Source organism: Letharia columbiana, assembly GCF_014066305.1.
Source record: "Letharia columbiana isolate WasteWater2 chromosome Unknown Sc0000017_s0, whole genome shotgun sequence".
In the NCBI taxonomy this organism is placed as follows: domain Eukaryota; kingdom Fungi; phylum Ascomycota; class Lecanoromycetes; order Lecanorales; family Parmeliaceae; genus Letharia; species Letharia columbiana.
The window spans coordinates 347,473-365,190 of NW_023501057.1; the positions used below are offsets into that span (position 1 = coordinate 347,473).

The 17,718-nt window shown below is 29.9% G+C and overlaps 3 protein-coding genes across 3 annotated transcripts; all 3 read right to left on the reverse strand.

Annotated features, from left to right (window-relative positions):
* Positions 1-14,325: 14,325 nt before the first annotated feature.
* On the reverse strand, positions 14,326-16,742 carry HO173_005992 (uncharacterized protein; the record flags this gene model as incomplete). Its single annotated transcript, XM_037307904.1, has 3 exons — positions 14,326-15,494; positions 15,748-16,097; positions 16,360-16,742. The coding sequence occupies 3 exons, from the start codon at positions 16,740-16,742 to the stop codon at positions 14,326-14,328; spliced, it is 1,902 nt and encodes a 633-aa protein (XP_037165164.1).
* A 313-nt stretch (positions 16,743-17,055) lies between these two features.
* On the reverse strand, positions 17,056-17,391 carry HO173_005993 (uncharacterized protein; the record flags this gene model as incomplete). The annotated part of the gene is made up of 1 exon (XM_037307905.1): positions 17,056-17,391. One exon carries the CDS (start codon positions 17,389-17,391, stop codon positions 17,056-17,058), a length of 336 nt encoding a protein of 111 aa, XP_037165165.1.
* Positions 17,392-17,446: 55 nt separating this feature from the next.
* HO173_005994 (uncharacterized protein) lies at positions 17,447-17,683 on the reverse strand (the record flags this gene model as incomplete). The annotated part of the gene is made up of 1 exon (XM_037307906.1): positions 17,447-17,683. One exon carries the CDS (start codon positions 17,681-17,683, stop codon positions 17,447-17,449), a length of 237 nt encoding a protein of 78 aa, XP_037165166.1.
* Between the last annotated feature and the right edge of the window lie 35 nt (positions 17,684-17,718).

Sequence of the window (17,718 nt, forward strand, 5' to 3'; positions counted from 1 at the left end):
AGAAAGGCGTATTATTGCTATACGAATTTAGTCGCGATATTAATAGTAATTATAGAAATTAAAGTTATTAAATATAGAAATACTCGCTAATAAGAAAGATATATTATTATTATATAAATTTAGTCGCGATATTAATAATAACTATAGAAATTAAAGCTATCGAGTATAGAGATATAATCTTTAATTTAATATAGATTTTAGAATAAGAAGCCTCTTTTATTAAAGCAGTGGTATTTTTATAAGCGTATATTTATATTTAAATCGATTTAAAGAGTTTTATTCTATAAATATAAAATATATAAAATTATTAGATTAAGTATAATAGCTAAATATTATTAATTAAGCGTAATAAATAAAATAATAATTAGAATATCTTATTCTCAATTTAGAATAGTTTTTCTTTTATTTATTATATATTTTCTTTTTATAAAAACTACGTCTAGACTTTAATAATACTATATTATTATTTATAAGCTTATATCTTATTATAATTATTTAAAAAGTTATATATCTTTTAATTATAAAGTAATTCTTTTTATATAAAATATATATAATTAAGCCGCTAGATATTAGTTAATAATTTTCTTTATTTATAATTATTAAAGAGTAAGTTATATTATTAAAATCGCTTACTAATTTTATTTTTATAGTTTCTTAAAGTGTTTATAGTATAGAGATTTAAATTTAAAGCGAACTAATTAATTTTAAAGCTATATAAATTAAGATCTTCTTTATTACTTAAGTAAATATAATTTAAAAAATAATTAAGTTTATTAATCTCTACTATTCGCGGATTTCTTTTAATATATAAGCTTTTAAGTCTAATTAGTAATAATATAATTAGTATATATAATTAACTTATTATCTAATTTAGATATATATAATTAATATAATTATATACTTTTTTTATTTATAATTATACTTTTTAAATTTCGTATATAATCTTCTAATCTTCGCCTTCGCGAAGTCTTATCTTTACTTCGCTTCGATAATTTAAATAAGTCTGAATTAGTAATTAATAAATTATTAGTAATTTCTTAAGCTTTCGCGATTATTAAGTTAATGGCTTTAATAGATAATAATATTATATATTAACGAATTATAATTAATATTATAATTAATTATTATATTAAGAGATATAGCGCTATTAGATATATACTTACTTTATAGAAATAATATTATTAATCTAATTTAATTATAGAATATAGAGAAAATAATTTTATTTTCTTTAGATATAGATAGTATCGTAATAAATAAATATATTATAATATAAATACTATAATAATAAAAAGAATTTTTAAAAAAAAGAGAGTAAATTAGAAAAGAATAATATTAAGTATTCGTTATCGAGCTAATTAATATTATATAATTAAAATCTTATTAAAATAAAATACTATTTAAAGATAGATTAAGTTTAAATATTAATTAGAAAGCTAATTAGAAAAAGAAATTAACTTCTTTTTTATTAATATATATCGTAAAGTTATATATAAGCGCTTCTTTCTATATTTTAAATATACTTTAGATATCTATAGCTATATATATACGCCCTCTCTTATATTCTATATATATTTTATATATTTTAATATTTTTTATATACGCGATATGTCTACTAAAGATAATCTTATTAATTTAATTAATTTCTATTTAATCTCACATTTATCAGTTATAAGAAGAGCTCTTTATTTTAATATTATAACTTTATTAATTCGTTATTTTTTAGATATCGAGCCGCGTATAGCTTATAATTAATTTACTTACTTTCTTCTCTTCTTCTATTATAAAGATAAAAGAAGATATTATTTCTTTTTCGCCTTCGCCTATAATAAATTAATTATTATTTTTATAAGATTAAAGATATTAGCTTAAAGATAATATTATTTAATTAAAAGCGAAGAATATAATATTCTAATATTTTAATATTTAAGTAAAAGATATTATAATATTACTCGAATAAGAGAGAGTTATATTAATAAAAAAGATATTAATATTTAAGAATAATCTTAGCGCGGCGAAAGATTTAATCTTTATATATAGAAGATTTAGATAATAACTAATTTAGTTAATTAAATTATTAAAGTATTTAAATTAGATTTTAATTTTATATTAATATCTAATAAAATAGATTTAGTAGTTTTAAGATATTAATATACGCTCTTATTAATATAGCTAGTAATTAGAATATTAATTAAATAGATATAATTTTTAATTCTAATAATTAAAATAATATAATAATAAACGAGTATTAGTATTAAAGTAAATAGAGTATATATTATATTAAGTAGAGAAGCGTTAATAGTTAAACTAATTAGAGTTTTAAATTAATAAAATTAAATATTAATTCTATATTAGTGTTATTATATACTCTTAAATATATAATTATTAATTATAACGCTAATTAAAAAGAGTTAGTCTTTAATTTAAAATATCGAAAATAATATAGCGATATATTATTAAAGCGATATGAGTTATTAAAGCGATATAGATTTCTATTATAGCGAGAAAATAGAATTTATATATTAAATATTAATTTCATTTTATTTCTAATATTTTATTTATTTACGTATCTCTTTTAGTTTCTCTTTAAATATCTTAATCTTAAGATATTAATTAGATCTCTATTTAGTGTAAGCTCGATTTTCTTAATTAACGATACTTAATATAAGATATTAATAAGTATATTTTAATATAAAGATAATAATAAATCTTACTTTCTTTTTAATATTAATAATAAAAAATAATAAATATAATAATAAATAAAGATAGTATAGATTATATAGAATTAGTCTAAATCTAATAGCGATTATTAATCTATCTATTAAAACTTAGAAATTAGAAAATTCTAGAAGTAAATATAATTTAATAAATATACGCTTATCGATTTTAAAGAGTTATATATTATTTATTATTACTATAATAAGATTCTAATTTATTTATTTATAGATTATAGAATAAACGATATAATAATATATATTAAGTTTAAGAGATATATTAAGAAATCTAATTTAAGTAGTTTATAATAAACGAACTTAATTAATAATTATAAAAATTAGATATATTTTTAAACTAGACGATATAGATTATTAATAAATAAAACGATAAATAAAATATCTAACTTACTATTTACTCTAGAAAAAATAATATTAAAATTCTCTTATAATATTAGAAGATTAAAAGTTTATACGCGAAGACTTCTTAAAATAATTTTATCGCTAAATTATAAATATCGATATTCTATTTATAATTATTAATAATTCTAAGATACTATAACTCTTACGCTATCTCGATCTTAATATATAACTAAAATTAATATTTATTATAAAGAATCGATTAATAAGAAAAGCTATAGAGCTAGAGATAGAATTATTAAAGAATTTATTAATTAATAATATTAAAGTCTCTCTAGCTCTAAATTATTAGTTATCTTATAATTATTAATTATTTATAATAATTTTAATCTTTTTTATTAATATTAATTAGTAATAATATAAGATTTTTATAGACTTTAAATATATCGAAGATAAATATACTAGCTAGAAACTTATAAATATTATTAATCTAATTCTTATAAAATATAAGATTTAATCTTATATATTTAAATTTATAATTAATAATACTAATAATAATAACACACTCTTTAACGATTTAATTATTTATCTTTCTATTTTCGTAGTAGATAATCTATTTAATATTAGAGAATTTAAATTTTTAGATTATTTATAATATATTCTCTATATAATATATATTATTTAATTAATTTTAAAAGAATTTCTAGATAATATTAGAATTACTTCGATAAATAAGAAATTCTAGAGAAGCTAAAATAATAAAGAAAATAAGAATTAAGTTCGAGTAAGTATAATTAATTTATTAATAACTCTAATAAAGATATAATATTTCTTATTATTATTCTAGTTATTATATTATTAATTATATTAAAATTCGAAAAATTATTATATATATTAATACTAGCGACTAGCGTAAAGAGATTTTTTTTATATTATAAATTAAACGGCTTTAAGATAAAAATATTTTAATATTAGATAAATATTAATTTTCTAAAAAGAAGTAATATTATTAGAGACGCCTTTTTAAGCTCTTTTAGAATATTAAGACTCGCTAAAATTTAATTTATTAGATATTAATCCGCGCTCTACTTCTTTATACTAATATTATATACTTTTTAGAGAATAGATTAATTATCTATTTAAGATTAAGTGATAAGAAATAGTTATAAATAGAAATTATAATCTAAATATCTAAATAATTTTTAATTAATTTCTAATAGATTTAATATTTAATTTAGCTTATTAGATTTTTTTATAAATTTATAAAGTTAATAAATAGAGAAAAGAAGATTATAATTTATTACGTCTTTAATATTTATAATTATCTATTTAATTATATAGATAAAAAACTCGGAAAATTAAGAAGAAAGAGAGTTTCTTAAAAAAAAGAACTTCTTAAAGCTTTTAAGGCGGCTCGCGAGAAATTAATTATTTATTATAGTCGAACTTAATTAGATTTAAGCTATCTATATAAATAAGCTATACTTCTATATCTAAATTATAATAATATAAAATTAAAAAAATTAAATTAAAAGATTAATATTAAGAAGAAGCTATAAATAAAGATCTACTAAAAAGCGCTTAAAAAGATATTTTAAAATTATTAAAATATTAATATAAGTAGTTAATTATAAAAAGTTAAGCGAATAAGTTAATTAAATAAAAATACGCTTAATTAAGTAATGAAATTCGAGATTAAGAATTTAGATAATAAGAATAAGTATAATTAGCTTTAGTAATATAGAAGAAATAGTAAGTCTTTTAATTATTATTCTAATTATAATCTTACTTCTAATCTTTATAAAGCTTCTTTTAATAATTTAGCGAACCTCTCGATTTTAAAGTAATAGAAGAAATTAAAGTTTAAATACGTTATAGTCACTCGAATAGCTTATAATATTCTTTATTCTTTTATAAAGACTATTATATATAAGCGGTGTTTTTTAATAGCTAAAAGATATTATAGTATTTAGAAATATTATTTATTAGCGATATTTTATACTCTAATAATAATTCTTTATATAGAATATTAAAAAAATAAGCTTAAATAGATTAAACTTAATCTTAAAGGAGATCTTAGTATATCGAATTAGATTAAAAGAGTTAATAATACTTTATATAAAAATTTAATTAATATTCGTAATAATTATATTAGCGAAGATAATAAGCTTATAAAAAGTACTTTAGTAAATTTAATATTTATAAATTTATTAAGATATATTATTAATACTCTATAATATATAGAGAGATAATTAATAAGTTTATAGTTAGAGAGAGTTAGTAATAATAGATTTAATCTCAAAGAAGAGATTTAAGATAATTTAAAAAGCGAATTTATTTATAAATAGTTAATAAGTTTAATTAGATAGAGATAGATTTAAAATATTTAATAAAATTAAAATAGAGTAGAATAAAAGAGTAGATTAGAGTTTAAGAAAAGAATAAATATAAAGTTTATTAAGCTTATCTAACGCGTTAAAATAAATATATAAATAAAGATAATTATAGAATTTTATTTTTATAATATTTAAAGATTTAAAATTTAGAATATTTTTTTATATTATAATTTTAAGAAGAAGAATAGAGACGCTTATAGTTCTAATTATTATTCTAATTATTAATATTAATAAAAAGATAAATAGCTATATTAAATTACTCTTTATATTCCCTCTCTCTTAATAAAGAAGAATAAATATATTCTATATATCTTAGTCGGATTATTCTATAAATATAGAAATCTTAGTAGAAATATTCTATATATATACTATTTCATAGTATAATCTCATAGATATACTATATCGTAAAATATCCCGCCAAGATCCCAAACCTATATTAGAAAAATGAAATGATATTCGACTCTACTTATATTATATTCGGGTACGATATAGTATTATATAATACGAGTAAAGGCCTATGAATTAAATTCATAATCATTTTTTTTTAATCGGGGCTGTCGAGTAAATTTTGGTGAGCGATCTTTGGTGAGCGATATCTGAATTCCTTACCTTTAAATATCTATAAGACTAAATTTAGTAATTCTTTTTTTATCTGAAACCCCACATTATACTCTATAGTTTAAACAAAAAAATTTGAAATTTTAATAGAAAACAAAAAAGTTATTCTAAAATCAAATAATGTGTACCTGTTTTTTTTTGATCAGGGCTGTCCGGCTGTCGAGCGAACTCTGGTGAGAGATATTTGAATTCCTTGCGCTTCAATAAATATAAAACCAAATTTCAAAATTCTTAAAAATTCAGAAAGCCCAGACTGCGCTCCAAAATTTTAAATTTTAAATTTTAAAAAGTTAATAGAAAACAAAAAAGTTTTTCTATATGTTAATAATGTACACCTATTTTTTTGATGGTTGCGGACGCTAATTTGTTTACCCGCGGTGTCTAACCAAAAAGCGTAGACCTGACGAATTGATGATTGGCTGCACATACAAATTCAAGGTTTTCTAGTTCAGCCCTACCTTATTCTATTATATATACTGATAAGTAAAGGCCTATGAATTAAATTCATAGAGTTAAATTTTTCTAAGTCAAATCGAACTCTAATCGCTTGCTATGCGTTTTTAACCTACTTTCACTACTATAAAATTAATTTAATCTATATAATATATAGATATATATATATAAAGAGAGGCGCGCTAAGGTCTAATTAGGAAGGTATATCGAGTATAGAGAATTAATTTATAATAATTACCTATAAAAAATAGAGAAAGACTATATCCTTATAATAAGAAGTATTAAAATATTGAAAAGAAATGAAGATAATATGCTAATTAGTGATATAAGTCTCATATTATCTTCTACCGCAGTAAAATCTTTCGAATAATAAAATAACTATTAGAGCAAGATATCGAACAATTTTAATTCGTTTAAATATATATTATTTGATATTTCTTCTATAGAGGCCTAATTAACTATAATAGTAGATTTTTCTCTTATAACGTTATTATAATAATATATTATATTAATATAGTAGAAATAATAGATTAAATTATAGTAATATTCTCCGCTTACTAAATAATAATTTAATATAGAATTATAGAGAGTATATAACGTGGGATATTGAAGAGCTAAGTCGTATTCTTAATAATAATAGTCTTATTACCGCTTAGTTTCTCCGTAGTATTCTCTATAGTATTCTCCGTAGTATTCTTCGCATTTATCTATTATAGTTTCTTCTCTTATTTTTTAATATAGTAGAGATAATAGACTAAGTTATAGTAATATTCTTCGCTTACTAAGTAATAATTTAATATAAAATTATAGAGAGTATATAACGTGAGATCTTGAAGAGCTAAGCCGTGTTTTTAACGATAATAATCTTATTATCGCTTAATTTCTTTATAGTATTCTTCGCATTTATCTATTATAGTTTCTTCTTTTACTTCTTTTTTTATAAAGTATTAGATTAAGTAGCTAGCTAAGTAGCTAACTAAGTAAATAACTAATATAATATAAGATCTTAGAGAGCTAAGTCGTATTCTTAATAATAATAATCTTATTATCGCTTAATTTCTTTATAGTATTCTCCGTAATATTCTCCGCAATATTCTTCATAGTATTCTCCGCATTTATCTATTATAATTTCTTCTCTTACTTCTTCTCTTATAGAGTATTAAATTAAGTAGCTAGCTAAATAGCTAACTAAGTAAATAATTAATATAATATAAAATCTTAAAGAGCTAAGCCGTATTCTTAATAATAGTAGTCTTATTATCGCTTAGTTTCTCTATAGTATTCTCCGCAGTATTCTCTATAATATTCTCCGTAGTATTCTTCGTAGTATTCTTCGTAATATTCTTCGTATTTATCTATTATAATTCCTCCTCTTACTTCTTAATATAGTAGAAATAATAAACTAAGTTATAATAATATTCTTCGCTTATTAAATAATAATTTAATATAAAATCGTAGAGAGTATATAACGTAGGATCTTGAAGAGCTAAGTTGTGTTCTTAACGATAATAGCCTTATTATCGCTTAGTTTCTCCGCAGTATTCTTCATAATATTCTTCATAGTATTCTCTATAGTATTCTCCGTATTCGCCTATTATAGATCCTCCTCTTATTTAACTAAGTATAAAAATATCGAGAATAAATATATTTATATTAATAGAATTAATAGAATTAATAGAATAGTAAAAAAGAATAATTAGATAAATAGGTGGAAGGATTATTATCTAATTTTAGACGCGTTTAATATAATTATTATATTTTTAGAAGCTTCTTTTTAACGATGTTTAGAATCTAATACGCGTTAAAAGACTTTAAAATAGAGTAATAAAGAATAGGTAAGAGAGGAAGACGCGTCTTAGAAGATAGCATCGCTAGGTTAAAAGGTATTATCGCTAGCTTAAGAGGAGTATATAGAGGAGAATATATCCATTCAGGCTCTTTAAGGGTCTTTTAATGCGTTTATAAGTAGTAATAAATAGCTATTAAGCTCGCTTACGGCCTCGATTATTAGTAATAGCGAATTTATTAAGAAGTAACTTAGAAGTATTAGTAGAGGCTCTAAGAGACGGGTAATAAGGGTGTATATACCTGGGTATCGAAGACGATTATATTTATATTAATAGAATTAATAGAATTAATAGAATAATGAAAGAAGAATAATTACATAAATAGATAGAAGGATTATTATTATCCGATTCTGAATACGTCTAATATAACTATTATAACTATTATATTTGAATATTTATTTAATCTATTAATAGTAGACTAAACTTCATTATTTTTATAGCGTTAGAAAGCGTATATTAAGCTCTATAATTTACGAAATTATAAAGAAATAGCATCTATAGAGAGCTAGTTATTTCAGAGGATAAGACTTCTATATATAGATTTTTATAGATTTTTAATAGTTGCGGACGCTAATTTATTTACCCGCGATATCTAATTAAAAAGCGTAGACCTAACGAATTAATGATTGGCTACATATACAAATTCAAGGTTTTCTAGTTTAGCTCTATCTTATTCTATTATATATACTAATAGAATATTCTATAAGATATATTATATCTTTTCGACTAGTAATTATAAGTAAGTTTAAATTTATTAAAATCTTTAATAATTTCGAAAATAATAAAAAAATTGCTATATTAATCGATAATCGAGTAATTAATTTAGAAGGCTAAGAAAAGAACTTATTAATCTATAGTCTCACTATAGCAAAAAGTTATATTTCTCTTTCTTTTCCTCTATTAATAACTTTATTAATAATTTTACTAAAGACTTTAAAGTCTTTCGAAGAGATTTCTAAGAAGGAATATTTAAAGATTATACTTAATAAGTATAATTAAGCTCTTTTAGTATATAAAAATAGCTTAGACTCTTAATAAAAGAAGCTTACTACTAAATCAATTATATTATATTATAAAATTACTTCTTTTACTCTTAGACGACGTATCGCTAATAATCGTTTTTATTAAGAATTAACTAAAGATTAATAGCGATTAAGTCTTATAGAGGAGAAAGCTTTAAAGATATAGATTTAATAAGTAGTAGAGTAAGATTAATCTTCTAGAGTTAATCTTATTTATTATATAACTAATAAAATACTAATAATAAAGAGAGATAAAGAAGAATTAGATATAAATTAGATAGCTAATTTTATAAATTATTATCTAGATCTATAAAGTCGATTTAATTAGTCTTTAAATAAAGAATATACTATAATTCATAATATAAAAAAGCTATTATAATGGTTTTAGCTTATTAAGTTAGTAATTTAGAAGTATAATATTTAAATAAAAGATATATATAATATAGATAAGAAAGAAATTACTCTTAATGCTATTAATAAAGTATAAGTTATATATTCTAAGTATAATATATATATATATATAACTTAGAATAAGAGTAGAGAGTGAGCTACTCTTATCAAATATATATTTATAAATAAAAGACTTCTTTCTTTATTTATTATCTTTAAAAGTAAGATTTAGATAAAAGCTTAATTTAATATCTTAAAGAGAAAGAATTTAGTTATTGCGTTAATTGAAAATAATTAAATAAATAACGTATTAGACTTAAAGTGATTTACTAGATATATTCTATTTAATTCTTTTTATATAATTAGCTTTTAACTTATTCTTTATAAATACTTTAAACTATAAACTCGAAAAATATTAAAAGAAAAATATCGTCTCCTTATCTATAACAGACATATATTCTATATTAATACTAAAGTTATATAGTTTTATATTAATAATAATATTATTCTCTTATATTCATCTACTTATATTATATATATTCTTTAACTATTAAATATCGAGTTTTTTTAATCTTTAGCGATTGCGTATCGTAGATATTTAATAAAGAATATTATACTTAAGAATAACTACTTAATAAATAAGTTAGACTTTATTTAATTTATTTAAATAATAAGAATAAATACTATAAAGAAAATAACTATTAGATATATATAATAAAAGAGTAAACTATTTTTAATTTAGTTATAAATCGTTCTCGATAAATTAAAACTTAAGATATTAGATTTAAGATCTATTACGCTTTTATCTCTAGAAATAATAATTATAATATCTAATAGTAACTCTCTATTTATACTCTTTATTTTATTAAATATAAATTAAGTTAATTAGCTAGTTTAATAAATTAAGACTAAGAATATTAATCTAATATTATTAGAAAAGCTAGAAAAAGTATATAATTTAGCGCTAGTAAATAATATATTACTTTAAATTATTAACGATAATCTTATTAAGATAAAGTAATAGAAAAAGAATAAAATTAAATATAAATAAGTATACTAAAGCAAAGAATAAATTATAACTCTTAAGTTTATTTAAAAGCGATTAGATAATATAACTATTAAGGAATTTAAGAAGCAATTTTGAAGTATATATTACCTCGAATCAGCTATTTTTGAAAACACGAAGAGAGGTAGAAGTTCTATCAAGAAAAAGGCTACTGCACCTCCCATAATTACACCTCCCACATTAGGCCCACTGATGCTATTAAACCTCGCTCCACCACAGCAATAATAGCGAGTTAGATGAGGAGCTGCTCCGCCATAGTGGCGGGCTCCACCGGAGGGTCCATCAGAGGCTCCACCGGAGGCTTTATCAAAGACTTCACCGTAGTAAGATAGAAGAGATAGAAGCGGTGGAAGAGGTAGAAGCGATAAAAGAGGTGGAAGAGATGGAAGAGGTGGAAGAGGCGGAAGAGATAAGAAAGTAGTAGAAGAGGAGGAAGAAGAAGAGGTAGAAAAGGTTTTTTTAAAAAAAAAAAATAAAAAAAAAAAAAAAAAAAAAAATTTTTTTTTCTAAAAAAAAAAAAAAAAAAAAAAAAAAAAAAAAAAATTTTTTTTTTTATTAAAAAAAAAAAAAAAAAAAAAAAAAAATATTATTTTTTGATTAAAATATTATAAATTTATAAAAAAAAAAAAAAGGGAAAAAAAAAAAAAAGGGGGAAAAAAAAACCCCCCCCCCCCTTAGTCCACCTGGCGCATATGCGGAGCTAATGCCACGCGGGTGACAGAAGTCAAGAGATCCCACTGTCTTATTAATAATCAGCATAAATCGATCGATGCTTCTCCAATCCAACTATGTGAGTAAGGTCCCAGCTCCTCCCAGCCACCTGTTGGAACCAAATTTGTGGGGGTCAAATACTGGCCCGGTCCTGAGATGGATATTCATCAATCTACACACTACTTTTCTCCATCCTGATATTCTGACAAACTACTCTGGCGAAGAATATGTTCTTGATTAAATAAGACCCACAATTAACATACGTAGCTCTTCTGTGTCAGATCTTTCGCTGTGGAGCTATCCAGCGTTCCTTATCACAGGGAGTACGACGACTTCTGTCACCCACGTGTCATACCAGAAAGGCTGGAATTGACCCCCGAAGGCATCCGAATCACTATGTGCCATAAGCCAATATCGGGTGGTGCAAAAGGGGAAATCTCCAGCGAGTTAGCAAGCGAGTTTGCAAATGTATCTGCCCCCAAGTACTAGCTCTAATCGTATTGGGCATAGCCTATGAAATCGGCAGGACCTATCACCAATCGAAACAGCGCCGGGCTTATCCTGGGTATGCCAACTTATCTGTCCTTCAAATTCACAAGCTCGCTCTGAATCTCTTCGTTTTCAGAGTCTTTGTTCTTTCTCTATATGCCATCCATCATACCGTGAGGGGTGTCATCGACCATGGACGACTCCAGAGATGATGATCTGGAAGATGACAGCTCGCGTCCACTCCTGGCGGATGAGGCTGCGTCTGACCCCTCGTTCAGGCCCAATTTTCCCCACAAGATATCACGATCGCAATTTTACGCAGCTCTGCCAGCGCTAGTTCTGGGGTATGCTACCAGAGTCTCGTCTTAAAGGAAATTGATGCTATACTTATCAACACAGTATCCTCCTCTATGCTGCGGATAACATTTTGGAGCTGGCTGCCTTTCCCAGGATTGGTATACTCCAATTGCCTGCGTGCATATTGATCGTCTCACCCTAGCTTATACGACTCGCTCCTCTAGGCTCGAAGTTGCACTAATTGCCGCATATGGCATGGCTCAGTATTACTTATGGTGTCAGCGTTGCAGCTGTGCAGCCACTCGTCAGTCTTGCTAGCAGTCTTTCTCGATTCAGAATTTTCCTTGCAATTAGTCCAACATCGTCTCTGAATTAGCATACAGTACAAGTACGACCTAGAAAAATAGACGAGCGAATAGATCAGGATAGGGATAGGTATCTTAGCAATGATAATGATAATGCAGGTACTTTTGGCTTTCGAGCTTGAATGGGAGTATACTCAACGGAATCCTTCAATTATAATCCTGCAAATCGCAACCGGGCCGGTATCAGCTCCGTGCGCCACGTTGACAACTCTAACAGGACGTGCGCATGCAAAGATACTCGCTCCATGTGCATATTGCAACGCCAATGATGGCGCTTCAGCCAAGAGTTCGCGTGGCTGGGCATGGGTTGCCCGGTTGATGAGTGGTGACTATCCCGATTGCCGCCGGGGCAATTTATTTTCGCGCTTCTTGGTACCGTTTTGGCTGCAAAACCGTCGGAGCATACGTCGCTTGCGGCGGTATAATTGGCTCAGTATGATGTCTCCGAGCTGCGAGTGGGTCTTGACTCGGGAGTATCTCAGTGGCGGACTATGAAGATCGGGGAAATGGTTGAGAGGGCGCGAACTAAACTGTGTGCCTCCAGAATCTGATTTCGTCTTGTATGGCGCAGTTGGACTTCTCGACGGCCAGGTGGATGTAAGACGGCTAGATGGTATGATCATGATGATGAGCGCGTGTGAGTCTTATGCTTAGGCTGAGAGCGAGATGAGGCCTCGGGCAATAGTGGTATGAGGTGGAAAAGTAGCGAATGCGGATACGAGTAGGGGAGTTTGGTGAGGTGGTGCGGCATGTTCGTACTGGTGTTTTCCGGGGATGAGTGATCTTCGCTAGAGACTGACAAGTGTACCTTTGACTTCGAGTGACGTGTCACTTTGAATGCGCATGTCGCACCACAACCCTGGTTGACACCCCGGACAGGGTCATTATGCCATTCTTTACCTTCCCTTCAATAGTTCCTTACTTGGCGTAGGGCATTCAAGGTGCTGTTCCATGGATCAGTGAATGGCTTCGCGCAATGTACAAAACAAAAGGGCAAACGAAAGCCACAGCTATCGCGCCGAGAAAACAGGAACATGCAATGGATTTCCCAGCATAATACCGCAGTGCTGGTAGACCTCTGGACATTCAAACATGAGCCGGAAGTGCTCATTCGAAGCTCTTTTCCACAACGACCGCAGCAGCGATACGGGTACAAGAGCACCAAGTCCAGGCTTCACCTCTTCTTTTCTAGTGTAGTAAAGACTGCATGCGGAAAGAACGGGGTAGAAGTTTTGGATAGATAGCACTCAAAACAGCAGAAATCTTGCATTAGCATTAGGTCGTTCTAGGTCAGCTGTGGCAAACTCGTGTGTATCTCTCATACAGGGAAAAATAAAGAGTGTTAATTTCACCAAGCCACTCATGAAACCGTGTACAAGAAACCATGCTCCGTATGTACCTCTCATAGAATTATACCACTTCAGTTCGAAAGGCTCAGATCGAGTCACTGTAGTATTTCTATATTGTGGAGAGGGGGCTGACGAGATTCTGGTATCCGCGAAAGCTCGGGCTCCTCCTTTGGCTCGCTTGAACCTTCAGAGGTGGTGTGATCTTCACCCTCCATTCTCTCAGGGTAGGAATCTTGGCCAGGTATCCATCGTGCTCATTGCGAGCTCGCTGTTGGGGCGTCACCAGAACCGTCAGTACTATCAACCCCTGACTCCTTTTCGGATAGTAATTCCACGATGGTAGCACGCCATGCCTCGAATTTATAGTGAGCAGTTTTATGGATATAAGTCGGTGGTCTGCAGCCGAGAGCTTTATCCAGTGGCGTTTGACCGTCGAGGTCGACAGCTTTGCGATCAAGGCCTTTAGCAAGTAGCACTTGTGCAGCTTTGAAATCGCCTTGCTCGGCTGCCATGTGCAGAAGGGTCCTTTGTGATTTGTCTTTGGCTTTGAGATCAGACCCGTGTTTTTGCAGGAGCTCCATGAGTAGTACTGAGGGAGACATCCCGTCTGTACCCGACCAAAAGTTGGCCCCTTGAAATACCATGAATATCATAGGATTGTTGTTCTCATCTCGAGTATCAGGGCTGGCTCCAGCTTCAAGCAAAAGCTTGGTACTGGCTACATCCCCGTTCCGGATCGCGAGAGTCAATGCTGTACCATCCTTTGAACGAAGGCTCACATCAGCTCCGCCTTGCAGCAGGGCTCGTACGATCTCCAATCGGTTGTGAGATACTGCCACAATTAGAGGTGTCCATGACCAAGGCAGATTCGTTTGAGTATTGATATTGACGTCATCTCTCGCTACCAGCATTTCCACAATGCGCGGTTCACCAAACATGGCCGCGAAATACAAAGGGCTTCGTCCATAGAAGTCGCGACATTCTGGTGGAGCGCCCTCATCGAGTAGTTCTTGCGCCACGTATTGTAATCCATATATGGCGGCTATGTGTAGAGCTGAAGGTCGAAGCGATAGATCATCACTAGGATTGTTCTCGGAGATATTGCCACGGTATTCGAGACTATCATCTATAATCACGTGGTTTGGTTTATTCAAGAAATTTATCACTGTATCTACAGCAAGTGCATTTGCTGTTCTTCGAGCATGATCTGCCCATTCTGTGCTTGCGTAGCGCATCAGGCGGTAGTGACTGGACAGTTCTCTGAGTTTGACAAAAGGACCATGGCCGGCTATTTGTAACCCGTCATCGTCCAAGGGCGAGTCTACAAAATCCAGATATGTTACACAGGTCGTTGCGATGTGAGCGTGGGCATCCCCGAAAAGGCTCTCTCCTTTGCGGTCGAAGTACTCCTGCGTGGTGTAATCTGATAGTACGGTTGATTAGCAATCATCACACAGAGCTTTGTATTTGCGAAAAGACCTGTTAGCAGCCCTAATTTTGATCCAATCTAAATGATCAACGCCCGACTGAATTATACCTCCGGACCTGGTGGTCATAGGATACGCAAATCGCTACTCTGTCTTCGAAATCGTGACAGGCTAGCGGGTTACACGCACCAGCGCCAAACAAACAAGCCTTGTGTCGCGAAGGAAAGTATGAGCGACGATGGTACTTACGGGTGAAGCGAAGTGTATGAGTCTCTGCATCCAGAACTACAAGACCGGCGCAGACTGAGACCAACAGGTCTTGGTCGTCTAGATCTTCGTCGTCTAGCTCGGTCATACCAGGCTGGACAGCAACCGCGTGTTGCAGCTCGACCGGCGACAGTGGCCGATGGGCATTTGCGACCCAGAGGAAGACTCGTTTGGCCAGTTCTGAGTAATCCTTGCCTTGGCCTTCAATCCGTTCAATCGTCTGCTCATATATCCCATCCAGTTCTGGTGGCAGGCTTTCCAGGGCTTTGCGAACATCTTTACGCTTGGTCTTAGTCACAAGGGAATCCATGTGGAATCTAGCCATAATGAACCTGGAAAAAAGTTAACTTTGTGACCGCAGAGAAGCCTTGACAGATGGTGAGAGACATCTCGATATATCAACAATCTAGCAGCAAGCTCTGTTCGGGAACAGCTAGATGCTAGTCAAATAGATCTATTGATCAGGTCCAAAAGCAGTCATCTGCAAACACAATTGAGGAAAATGCAAGGTCTTTACAGGCAAATGTGAAGGTCTTAGCAACGATCGAGAATGTACCAACGTGAATCCAAGGGTGAGTGGGACGGAAAACATACATCCCTTGCGACTTTTCCACTATCTTATCCACAATAGTCTTCTCCAAGCTTGGATCTGCTTGGATATGCCGTGCGAGTAAGGTTTCAGATGGGATTCGAGCTTTTACGTAGGTTTGAACATCCGCAGCCATGGCCCATATATCCAGACGCTCGGCTTTCTCGAGCCGTTGCTCGATCGACTTTTCGTACCGTGACGTTACCAGCAGATTTATCGGTAGTCTTTGAAGCTCCGATAGCAGAAGCCTTCTAATGTCTTCATGCTCTGAAGTCTCATCCAGAGCATCTATCAGGACGAACACCTTGGAAAAGTAACTACTTTCGTGACTGAACAACTCTGCTAATTTGGTAAAATTTGGCCGACCCTGATCGCGCTCATCGTACATGGTTTTGAGCTCCGGTGAGAGGATCCGTTTCTGTTGTATGGCTTGCTTCAACAAATTCGCCATGAAAGTTTCTGCACTTTGGGCCGCTCGATCTCTGTAGTTGCACAACAGGCAAAGCACTGCAACATCTCCTGTTTGGTATTTTGATTGCAAGTGATCGATGATGAGTGACGAGGTAACTGTCTTGCCCGCACCAGGTATCCCAGGACACCATAGACTACCTCGACCTGCGTCGATCCAATTTCGGAACTTCTCGGAATTGAAGAGCCATTGGCGGGTGCCAGGTTCCGCACCTTTCAAGATCTCTTGTTGTCTAGACTTGAAGTTTATTGGAGACAGCCATTTCTTCAATCTTGCGACGCTCCTCCTCTTGCTGTCCTAGATTGAGGAAAGTCACACCAACACTAATATCCGAAACACCCTCGCTTATTCTCTGCTGACGGTCATGAAGTGCTATGACTCCATTATTGATCCCAGAAATTCTTTTACCTATGGCACTGAGCTCTTGTTTCATGGCTTGGGAAAGACTGAAAAGGTCATCGGTGAGAGCAATGCTGACAAGTGTTTTGATTCGTTCGATTTGGTCCAGAATATCACCCATCTCAGACTTCTCAAACTTCCACATAAGCTGCTTTCCTAGCTTCTTCATGCCGCGGGATGGTTCAACCTCTGGTACTAATCGCTGTAGAGCCCTCCTTATCTGTTCAAGAGGTCCATCTTCTATTCCCAGGCTGCGTACAGCCGTGAACCACGGATCGTGACAGTTTAGACTGCTCTACCCGAAACCTGAGAGATATGAGGAGACTGTAGATGTTTGAGACCTCTACTGCTAATTGTGCTTGATCTTTCGTCGCATTCTGCACATCATTTATGTACGACAGTAACATTCCAGTAAGCTGTAGCACGGCGATGATGCTGGCACTCAAGCTTAGTGGATCCATGGTGGTGACACTTCACAGAGCTCAAACGACTGTCA